Source organism: Megalobrama amblycephala, linkage group LG12 (genome assembly GCF_018812025.1).
Source record: "Megalobrama amblycephala isolate DHTTF-2021 linkage group LG12, ASM1881202v1, whole genome shotgun sequence".
Taxonomy (NCBI): domain Eukaryota; kingdom Metazoa; phylum Chordata; class Actinopteri; order Cypriniformes; family Xenocyprididae; genus Megalobrama; species Megalobrama amblycephala.
Genome location: NC_063055.1, coordinates 36916107 through 36928575, shown reverse-complemented (window position 1 = coordinate 36928575; position 12469 = coordinate 36916107). Strand labels below are relative to the sequence as shown.

General features: G+C 36.5%; 1 protein-coding gene across 7 annotated transcripts in view; it reads left to right on the top strand.

The window, feature by feature from the left end:
* cabin1 (calcineurin binding protein 1) overlaps positions 1–9721 on the top strand; it is a 127030-nt gene extending 117309 nt beyond the window's left edge. For all 7 annotated transcript variants that reach the window (XM_048210955.1, XM_048210956.1, XM_048210953.1 and 4 more), the window contains 3 exons: positions 4861–5016; positions 6346–6530; positions 7328–9721. In XM_048210955.1, the coding sequence (XP_048066912.1) occupies positions 4861–5016; positions 6346–6530; positions 7328–7471 (485 nt within the window). In that variant the 3' untranslated portion in view covers positions 7472–9721. The remainder of the gene's footprint in view (positions 1–4860; positions 5017–6345; positions 6531–7327) is intronic.
* Positions 9722–12469: the final 2748 nt, after the last annotated feature.

Here is a 12469-nt window from a genome sequence, read left to right as displayed (position 1 = left end):
ATGTGCAACATCTGGGGGGGGGGGGGGGGGGTTCATCAAGATTAGTTCATCTCTCGAGTTTTCGGGTCTGAGTCCTTCATTCTTTTGTCACATGACAGCTGTATTGGATACAGAAATTAGTTAATTCACAACCTTCCTTACAAACAAGTGTATCATGATTGGTCAGAAGGGACATAGTGGCATAACAAATGTTTATTGCACATATCTTTTCGTAATTATGATAATTCCTAAATATAATACAACATATAGTCAATAGTAATATAAATGTAATGTTGTATTTGAGCTGGGAAGCGGTCATGTGACAAAAGAACGAAGGACTCAGACCCAAAGACTCAGAGGTGAACTAATCATTTCTGTTTCCTGTACTGCAATTGACCCTTCTCAAAGACCCGCCCCCCTTAGTTACTGTTGCTTTGTCCGACAAAAAAAAAGCCATGGCGCTGTCACACCACAGTGTGAAAAATAAATTGCGGAGCAAAGAGGACACTGACAACACGTCGACAAACAAGAGAGAGCAGGTTACTTATGATCAGAATCAGAATCAGAAAGAGCTTTATTGGCAGGTTTGTTGTTTACACATACTAGGAATTAGTTTAGTGACAGAAGCTCCACAGTGCAACAGAGTGACAGCGACAAGACTAGACACATAATAAAAAGAATAAAAGAATAATATACAAATATACAAGATGGACAAAGTGCAAAAAACAATATATAATATAGACAGTTTGTATGTACAGTTATGATGTGTGCAAATTTGAGATATAAATAAGTGTTTTAAGTAAATAATGTATAATAGATTTGTGTGTGCCGTGTTTGTCAAGTGTTCATGAGATGGATTGCCTGAGGGAAGAAACTGTTCCTGTGTCAGGTCGTTCTGGTGTTCAGGGCTCTGTAGCGTCGACCAGATGGCAACACTTCAAAGAGGGAGTGTGCTGGATGTGAGGGGTCCAGAGTGATTTTCTTTGCCCTTTTTCTCACTCTGGATAAGTACAGTTCTTGGAGAGTGTACCAATGATTCGCTCAGCAGACCGATCTAACCAATCATAACGCCAAATCCGCCATTTTGTCTGACAAAGCACTCAGGAGTTAGAAGTATGATATTAAGCAAAGTCCCAGCTTTCAAACTTTGTAATTTAAGAAATTCGAACAATAAATACCATTTTGTGGCTCTTTAATGTGTCGTGACAGATCGCTGTAGCGCCTCAGCTCAAGCGTCTCGTGAACCGATCATCTCTTCCTACTAGTTAATTTATAGCATCAAATAACCATGAATGAACATCAGAAGGAATGTTGTTTCAAACGCGGAAAGACATAAATGCACACCATTTTTCAAGTTCATGTCCACTGAGGTTAATCTTCTAACTCCTGAGTGCTTTGTCGGACAATATGGCGGATTTGGCATTATGATTGATTAGATCGCTTGTCAATCAAACTCCCGACGAAGGGTCAATTGCATGTTGTCATTGCATTACATAATGTCTATGGCTGTCACGGCCCACATCAGATGGAACTAACAACTCGAAACCAAAGACACGAGAGGTGAACTAATCTTTCTGGAGAACAGACATGATAAATGTGAGGTGACAAAAGAAAGAACGACTCGAATCGGTAGGTGAGGTGAACTAAGACTGAATGGCCTGAAGACACTGCTAATTAATCATTTCTTACTACATAAGTTGGCCTTCATGGCTGCATTAGCATATAGTTTCTTTTTTTGTTCCAAATGTGATCAACGTTTGCATAAGTAGTAGGTGTTGGGGAGTTTAACATGTAACATTTTAATTATATTCTGCTGAAATAAACAAAATGAACGAAATGACTTGAAAAAAGATTTGTTCATTTTTCTGAAGGAGATTCAAAGATCCGAGTCAGTAAAATGATCTGAACTTCCCGGTACTAAAAACCTGCCTTCCGAGCAGCACAGTCTGCTCTGATTGGTCATCTGGCCCCAGTCTGTTGTGATTGGTCTACTGCATTAATGCATGGGCTGAAGCCCAAGGACCTACACTAGTACTGGCTGCATGAAAATGATATTTGTCAAATAATTATTTGTATAAAAGTGAGTTTGCAGCAGTGACAACAGTATTCCAGAAACAAACACACACCCGTACATTTTCAGGACTCGCAACCACGTTTTCGGCAAAGCTCTGCTGTGTGAATGGAACCGGACTAGACAACTTTCTGTATGGTCATACTGTTCGAGAGAGCCGCTCTGCACTGAACACAGGTTCAGTAACTTGTGCACAAATACAATCTGCATGTTATCTGAAGGTTTTAGATGCAGTTACCGTGTTTCATTGGTGCTGCTTTAGTCTCAATTTTAATTTCAAGAGGTTTTAAATCTGGGGACAGAAAAACAGGAATCGCAGTATTGTTCAAATGTGATCAACTTTAAAGGCTATAGTTTAATTAAACGCCAGCACTGAATGTTTTAAAGTAAAAACGCAGTGTTGTTGCGAGTTCTGCGTGCTTGTGCTTTTAGAGCAGTTTGCAATCACCATATAGCCCACATTTATGCCAAGTGATACTGTAACGCAATTATACTGCTGATGAATAATGAATATTTTAATTTATGGTGTTTAATTAATGGAGCAGAAACTCACATTTCGGCCAGGAAAGTTTTAATGGCATTTTCTTTTCGTATTACCTCCGTATAATGCCTATAAACATAATGTTTATAAACACAGCATTGCTTTATGTAATCGCTATAATTCTGTTGTTCCACATGTGCCACCTACTAGCAAACTACTAGTAAATTTGCATATTAACCTATATTTGACCCATATTTTTACACAGCATGCAGCGTTCAGTTTTTTTCATCATACAATACGTTTTAAAATTAATTGCATGCCATTTATCAACACAAGCCATCCAGCATTTAATATGATATTGTAAAATCGATCTATCTTACTGCAGTGTGTAACAGTGTCTCACAGCAGCCGCCGAGCGAACGCACAGAGTAACGTTATAACATCATTTTCAACACTCTCAAATGTATCTAATATGATAAACAGAGCTGTGTTACCTCATACTCATGACCAGAAAAGCGGAAGCAGCGCCGGTGACTGTGTCATAATAAAAGTCCCACTGCTCACAGCGTGTGTTGATCAATCGCTCCAGCTCCTCGTTCAGCTCCACAACACTCGCTCCTGCTCTGCTTCATACTACAGGAACGTTAATAATCGCATCCATGAACATGATTTCTTCCCGAGTTCTATCCCTATTCTTTTGCACCGTCCGTTGAGGTGAAGACCGCATGTCCCAAGATTCCACACTCAAACTTGCCATCATCAAGCTACGCCTTTGTTTTGAATAGGCCTCTAGCGACCTCTAGCGGACAGAAAATATTACATATTGCACCTTTAAATACACACTGATGTCTCTGGAAGTGGCAATAATTATCCCTTCAGTTATAATTTGACGTGTTTTATTCAAATCAGATACACATTGTGTAGGTAACTATAAAGTTTGCTCTACTTTTCTCTCAGTTCACCAGCCAATTACTTTCATGTATTTTGGGAGAAATAGATAAATTTATATGATCTAAATCCAACAGATTCAATTCTCTGAATTATGGTGCAAACTAACATGGGCGGCATTATATATAAACTAACATGATCATTACAATGGTGTTTAAAGGTGCCATCGAACATTTTTTTACAAGATGTAATATAAGTCTAAGGTGTCCCCTGAATGTGTCTGTGAAGTTTCAGCTCAAAATACCCCATAGATTTTTTTTTATTAATTTTTTTAACTGCCTATTTTGGGGCATAATTAGAAATGCACCGATTCAGGCTGCGGCTCCTTTAATTGCTCGCGCTCTCCGCCCCCCCAGAGCTCTCGACTCTATCATTGCATAAACAAAGTTCACACAGCTAATATAACCCTCAAAATGGATCTTTACAAAGTGTTCGTCATGCATGCTGCATGCATACATCGGATTATGTGAGTATAGTATTTATTTGGATGTTTACATTTGATTCTGAATGAGTTTGATGGTGCTTCGTAGCTAAAGCTAACATTACACACTGTTGGAGAGATTTATAAAGAATGAAGTTGTGTTTATGAATTATACAGACTGCAAGTGTTTAATAATGAAAATAACGACAGTCTCGTCTCCGTGAATACAGTAAGAAACGATGGTAACTTTAACCACATTTAACAGTACATTAGCAACATGCTAACGAAACATTTAGAAAGACAATTTACAAATATCACTAAAAATATCATGATATCATGGATCATGTCAGTTATTATTGCTCCATCTGCCATTTTTCGCTATTGTTCTTGCTTGCTTACCTAGTCTGATGATTCAGCTGTGCACAGATCCAGACGTTAATACTGGCTGCCCTTGTGTAATGCCTTGAACATGAGCTGGCATATGCAAATATTGGGGGTGTACATATTAATGATCCCGACTGTTACGTAACAGTCGGTGTTATGTTGAGATTCGCCTGTTCTTCGGAGGTCTTTTAAACAAATGTGATTTATATAAGAAGGAGGAAACAATGGAGTATGAAACTCAACGTATGTCATTTCCATGTACTGAACTCTTGTTATTCAACTATGCCAAGGTAAATTCAATTTTTAATTCTAGGGCACCTTTAAATGACAAAACACATCCACTTACACATATCTGACAATAGTCTATATCAGATACTTCATAAGTTTGTGAATATTTTGAATAAAAAGGAAAAGCTGAATAAAAGCAATACATTCTGTCATTCAGCGCTATTGTAGCTGCGGTGTGTCGTGACAAGCATGGAAATAATTGCCGCTTCATCTTAAACTCACGCTGGGGACTCAGCTCGAGTTGGAGTGTTTACTGATGGCACGTGTCTGTGGTGTCTGTATGTGTAGAGGACCGAGAGGAGGCCGCTTCAGAGGGTCTGCTGTACCGCCAGCATGAGTCGCACCTGTGTCAGCAGATGAAGATGGCCAGCGTCTCTCAGATTCACAGCACACAGGACTGGGCCGGTCATGAGCCACCATCCTGCTCCACACACACCAGCACAGGTAATGCAGCTTTACTCGCTGGATTCCTCATGTTTGTGCAGTGAATATGCAGTTTCGCTTGAGGGGAGGATTACTGCAAACTACTCTTATGTCAAGGTCACTAATCCTATAAAGCCTGCTTTATTATATTTGATATGCACATTTTTAAGGCCTCTAAATTATCAACATGATCAAAACTTTGCTGAATTAATTGATTAATTGATTGATAGCTTAGACTTTTAGCAAGTAAAATGCTTTTTATTATCATTGTACAAACGTCCCACTTTCTAAAATCATCTTTAATAATTTAAAGTAAACATAAGAATAACTTTCATATTGTTAGTCATATTTTAAGATGAACACCTATTGGACTGCAGCAACTTTGGTTTACTTGATTATCCTTTATATATATATATATATATATAACATGTTCAAATGTGAGTATCAAATGTGATCATCAGGCTTTTGAGTAATGTTTATTTGTTCATCTCTGCATCATCATTATATAGCATTATATGTTTTAAAGCTACAGAGATCTGCCGAGTGTATCTACTATGCTGTTACAAAGATCTCAATGATTTACATTACAAGCATCAGAATTTCATCTTCCTTTCGGCCATCTGCAGCAAATTGCATATTTTCGCTCAAGTTTTGGCCATATTGAGCTGTTTTTTCCTCTCAACTCTGACTCACTATATCAAGTGAGCCATAAAAGCATGATGTATCAATAATGATACTCAACAATAATACATATACAACCCTTTTACATTTTTTCAATAAACATTTTCTAAAGTTATTTCATGTCTTTACAGGGTTAGAGAAATTAATACTTTTTTCAGCAAGGATGCATTACATTGATCAAAAGTGACAGTAAAGACTTTTATAATGTTACAAAAGATTATAAGTGCTGTTCTTTTAAACTTTTTAAACTTTCTTTTAAAATCAGCCAATAAGAATGTTTTCTGAAGGATCATGTGACACTGAAGACTGGAGTAATGATGCTGAAAATTCTACTTTGATCACAGGAATAAATTACAGTTTAAAATATATTAAAATAAAAAAAGTTATTTTGAATTGTAATAACATTTCACACAACATTACTGTTTTTACTGTATATTTGATCAAATAAATGCAGCCTTTAAAAAAAACATTAAAAACATTAAAAAATCTTACCGAACAGGATCTTTTGAACGCTAGTGCAATTGTTATATAAATGATAAATATGAATATAAATATACAGTAATTAATTATCTAACACATACTCATTCTCTACTGTAGTTGGTCACATTTTTAGAATAATAAAGTCATTTAAACTAAGAAATAACTTTTTTCTCCCAATGATTTCTCCAGAAAGTGACCAGTCGAAGCAGGGTGATGCGAGTCGCATCCGCTCCAGAATTCCACCCAACATGCCCAAACTGGTGATTCCCTCCACAGTCACTAAATTCCCCCCAGAGATCACAGTCACGCCCCCCACGCCCACCCTGCTCTCGCCGAAAGGTAGCATCTCTGAGGAGACCAAACAGAAACTCAAGGTTGGTATTTTTAATTTACTGATCACAATTGAAATGTGTGGCACTTTAAAAGATTCACTTTCAAATGAAAATTAGCCCAAGCTTTACTCACCCTCGGGCCATCCTAGGTGTATATGACTCTCTTCTTTCTGATGAACACAATCAGAGATATAATAATAAATATCCTGACGCTTTATAATGGCAGTGAACAGGGGTCTCCATCCACATCCATCCATCATAAACGTACTCCACACAGCTCCGGGGGTTAATAAAGGCCTTCTGAAGTGAAGCGTTGTGTAAAAAAATATCCATATTTAACAAGTTATGAAGTAAAATATCTAGCTTCCGCCAGACCGCCGCAAGTTGAATAGGGAAGGCGCAGGATGTAGCGTAAGCGTTTTGAACTGCAAGAGTTTTACACTTTCTTCTTAAGTTGAATATGGAAGGTGTTCTGGCGGAAGCTAAATATTTTGCATTATAACTTAAATATTGATATTTTTTCTTACACAAATGCATCCCTTTACTTGAGAAGGCCTTTATTAGCCATGTGGAGTACGTTTATGATGGAGGGATGCACTTTCTTGAGCTTCATACTCATTGGTCCCGTTCACGGCCATTATAAGGCTTGGATATTTATTAATATTTCTCAGATTGTGTTGATCAGAAAGAAGAAAGTCATATACACCTAGGATGGCTTGAGGGTGAGTAAAGCTTGGGCTAATTTTCATTTGAAAGTGAACTAATCCTTTAAGTGTCCACTGCAGATCATGAGATGCTCTTAACACGTTCTCTTTATTTCTTGTTGGTTTCTCCATCAGAATGTGATCCTGTCCTCTCAGTCGGCAGCTAACGTGAAGAAAGACACTCTCGCTCAGCCCGCTTTAGAGGTGCAAGAGACGTCGAGTCAGGAATCCTCCCTGGAGAGCGAGTCCGATGAGGAAGACGACTACATGGACATTTGAGCCGTACAGCTTTGACCCGCACTGCTGCAGAACTCCAGCTGAACTCTGAAGTGAAATCTCCTTTTTTTTTTAATCGTGTATCTGCAGCTAATCGTTGACGGTTTCGTCCGAGTCCGTTTTTCTCCGCTGTATGCACGTTTTTCAGCGAAAGGGCTTTTTCCTACCCTGGCACTTGTGTCCTGTTGTTTTTGCTCCTCTGCTGCTAAGCATGGACTGGGTTTCTGTGTTCTTCTGTTGTTTTTTCGTTGTGTACAATCTTGCAAAGTGCCATTTTTACTCCAGCAGTTAAAAACGACGCTCACAGCTAACCGCAGCCACCACGCTGGATTCATGGAAAATCAGTAAAAAATGTTCTACTTTTAAGGATGGATTGTGTAATATTGGCAGTTTGTGTAATGCAATTTACTCTCTCAGAGTTTCTTGGGCATTAAATCCATCATGATGTTGTTTACAGATTTAACAGGAAGAACGTTTTGCTTGATGTTTGCTCAGCTCAGCGGTGTAAAATAAACATGATTCATATCACTACCAAGTTTGGGTGGCATCGCTACCAAAACGTGGAAGATCCTCTTGGGATGTCAGCATGCAAAAGTGAGAGTTTTTCCAGCCGTCTCTGTGTTTCTGCATATGTGTTCGTGCGTGCGCTATTCTTTGTTTTTTCAGAGCTGCCTGCACGTATAGTGCCCGCGGAGCATCTCCGTTTGTCCGGTCGTCCGTGCTTCAGCTGTCGGCTTTTTAAAGGAGAGTTCTACCAGTTCCTTCACAGCACCTCAAGAGTTCAATTTATATATTTAATTATTATAGATTACTGGATTGGTAATCTGTTGGTTGTAAAAAAAATATCAAGTATATTTTAAGACACCAAAAATCCCATTGCTGTTGTATTACTGTTAGTATCTCACGTTTTTGACCTGATTTATTACATTTCCATTCGAGGATCGTAAACAACAGCACGCCACCAGCACTGAGAAGATGTGACGATTATTCATATCGCAGTTCAAATATGAATGTGATCTAACTAGCTACAGAAGAATAGAATTACTTTTTTATTTGTATTTTTTTCAAGGATTATGTCTGCCATCACAGCCATTGTTTTTTCTTAATCAGATGAAAATGCCTAAAAATGGTGCTGATCCCTTATTTTTGGCTTTTCTTTGAATGGTTAAATGGAAAGTTCACAATAAAATGTTTTTCTTTTTTTCTTCTGTGAAAATTTAGCAGAATGTTCACGCTGCTCTTTCCATGCAATGAAAGTGGATTTAGACCTGGAGCTGTCAAGACTCACAAAAAGCACCTTAAAAAATAGTCCATATGACCATATTTTCACCTATTTTTCAAGTAATTGAAGTTCTAATATGGTACGTCACACCAGGTTTTCGGTGAATGATTTTTCTCTTCCTCACACAAGACTGTCAAATGGCTATAGAAGACTTGAAATCTAGTGCACAAGCCATATGGACTATTTTATGGTACTTTTTTTGTCATTTTTGGAGCCTTTGACCAACGTTAACTTACACCGTATGGGGAAGAACAGCGTGAACATCCTGCCAAACATCATCTTTAGCCGTCTTTCGAGTTTATAATGACATGATGGTGAGAAAATGAAGTACTTTTTGAGTGAACTGTCCCTTTAATCAAGGAAAAGTGGCCTAATGTTAGTTCTATTGAGGTTCTGGACCTGTGGGATTTAGTTTCAAATTGAAGTAGCACTGCTTTATCTCGGAGCATTAAGAGCATGTCATCGTTTCCTCGTGACGTGTCTGTATGTAGACGGCGATCGTGGCTGCCGCTGGTAGCGTTCCCAACCAGATCTGTTTTTGGAAGTTTTTCCAGTTCTGATATAAAGAGTCATTTAGACGGAGGAATGTTTTTTACCGAACGTTTTCTACTTGTAGATGGATAAATAGCTACCAGTATTTTTTTGAGTGCAGAATTTTTCAAGACTTTGAAGGACTTTGAAATGTTTCGATGCAATGAGCATGTGTGACCAAACTACCTGTAAACAGATGTTTCTATTTTTTCCTCTTTGTAAAATAATATTTTGTTTGTTGTTGTCTTTTGAATGCTGTCTCTATGCTTGTGTTAAGAATGTAAGACGAGGTGGGTAAATCCTCTGCTCTCTAGAGATGGGAGCTTTTCTGTGGGGTATTATACTGTCCTCAGGCTTTTTTCTGAGAAGATTGATATTTCTGACTTGCTGCATTGATGATATCACAAAACCAAAAATACACTTACAACATTTTTACCTGATCTTTGGTGTGTGTTTGTTTTTTTTTTTGAGATTACAAACACCTTCAGATATCAAGTTAAATCAAGTTTCATGGCTTTTAGATCATGTGAGTTATCTATGTGCTAGTCAACATGAAATGAAAGTTCACCCAATTTTGTGAATGCATTGTCTTTAACCTTGTAATGTTTAATCAAAAATCATAACTGGATCTTCCAGTGAGACGGCAGACTTCTCTCTGGTGACGTATGTCATTTAGTCCACTTAAAATCACAACTTTCTTACAATTGACTGTAAGCTCATGTTCAGATCTGCCTTCATCCAATCAAATTCAGCTCTGTATCACAGGAGCAAATTACTTTTTTTTTTTTTTAAATATTCAAATAGAAAACAGTTCTTTTAAGTTGTAATATTGCACAATATTGCTGTTTTTACTGTATTTATCAACAAATAAATGCAGCCTGGGTTAGCATAAGAAAAATAAAATAAAAATAATTCTTTATTTAACGTTCTTGACGTTCAGTATGATGTAATGGGTGGAGCTTGAAGGTCCAGCCACACCCTAACTTTATCCAAGTGGTGCTCACTGCAGAGCCAAATGATGTCTGGAAATAATGGGTGGAGCTTGACCTCTGTGGACTTAATGGGTGTAGATATGCTTAGTGTAAAGGTTAGGGTGTGGCTCCACCCATTGGCTCTGCAGTGAGCAGCCTCTCACCCTATCCCAAAACAGATCTAGGTCAAACTCCAGTCCAGAGAGGGGGAGCCAGATGTCATTTGGCTTTGCAGTGAGGACCACTTGAATTTTTGACCGGTAGTGTAAATATATGGGCCATTCTACTGAACTGGTGCAAACTGCTGTCCCACAACGAAAAAACACATTTAAAAAGCATTTAATTATTCAAATCTTAGATGTTAACTAAGATCCTTCTATTACTGAATCTCACAATAATATTCAAAATATCAGAAAGCTTAATATATATAAAATCATCATTTATTGGGTACTTTCAATTGGGAGGTATCTGTCCCAAACCCTAACCCCTCATTTAAAAAAAAAAAGAAAAAAAAAGATATATATTTGTATTATTTATTTATTTTTTAAAAGTGAGGTTAAAAAAAAATATTTTATATTTTATTTTTAAATAATGAAACTTTGTTAAAACCGAAACAGTATATATTTTAGTCCATTGTCTGAGACTATTTTTTAACACACTTCTGCATTTTTGATCAGGACATATTCCTCTCTAGCCTCTCTTTCAGAGTTACGGAAGAAGATTAGGGCCAAGCAATAATAAAAAATAAAACCATCTCGAGATTAAAGTTGTTGAATTTCAAGACAAAACTCATTAAATTTCGAGAAAAAAGTCGAAAAAAAATGTTGAGAATAAACTCGTTAAATTACGAGAAAAAACTCGTTAAATTTCGAGAAAAAAATTGAGATAAAATGTTGAGAATAAAGTCATTAAATTACGAGAAAAAAGTCGTTAGATTGAGGAAAAAAAGTCGAGATAAAATGTTAAGAATAAAGTCATTAAATTACGAGAAAAAACTTGTTAAATTTCAAGAAAAAAGTCGAGATAAAATGTTGAGAATAAACTCGTTAAATTACGAGAAAAAACTCGTTAAATTTCAAGAAAAATGTCGAGATAAAATGTTGAGAATAAACTCGTTAAATTACGAGAAAAAACTCGTTAAATTTCAAGAAAAAAGTCGAGATAAAATGTTGAGAATAAACTCGTTAAATTACGAGAAAAAACTCGTTAAATTTCAAGAAAAAAGTCGAGATAAAATGTTGAGAATAAACTCGTTAAATTACGAGAAAAAACTCGTTACATTTCAAGAAAAAAGTCGAGATAAAATGTTGAGAATAAACTCGTTAAATTACTAGAAAAAACTCGTTAAATTTCAAGAAAAAAGTCGAGATAAAATGTTGAGAATAAACTCGTTAAATTACGAGAAAAAACTCCTTAATTTCAAGAAAAAAGTCGAGATAAAATGTTGAGAATAAACTCGTTAAATTACGAGAAAAAACTCGTTAAATTTCAAGAAAAAAGTCGAGATAAAATGTTGAGAATAAACTCGTTAAATTACAAGAAAAAACTTGTTAAATTTCGAGAAAAAAGTCGAGATAAAATGTTGAGAATAAACTCGTTAAATTACGAGAAAAAACTCGTTAAATTTCAAGAAAAAAGTCTAGATAAAATGTTGAGAATAAACTCGTTAAATTACAAGAAAAAATTTCGAGTTTTTTCTCGAAATTTAACAACTTTAATCTCGCGATGGTTTTATTTTTTTATTATTGCTTGGCCCTAATCCTCTTCTGTACAGAGTAGACAGGTCCATTATTTTGAGTTAAATGTGTTCAAAAGTCTGAAAATCTGTGTGCAACTTTAAGGAATATCACTACCAAACACCTTTTTTTATGCAATAAAGCAAACTTTTTTGGGTGTTATTCCATAAAATGTATTTTTTCGGTGTACAACTGTTCAGAACTGTGTTAGCTAACCATATGCTGATTATCATCTTTGAGCGGCTCAAAAGTATCAAAAATTGTCACTACCGGAACAGTCACGACTGAAACGTCATTATTGTTTTGGTAGTGACAAAAGGGAACACATAATCATTTATTTGGGGGAAATAAACACAATTTTAGTACAGTCATGCAAACCATTCGTATTTTAATATGTTTTAGAAGTGTTTTATGTGAGTTAAAATTGTGGTCACTACCAACACATTACTATCACTACCGAAAATGTGCAGTCACGACCGAA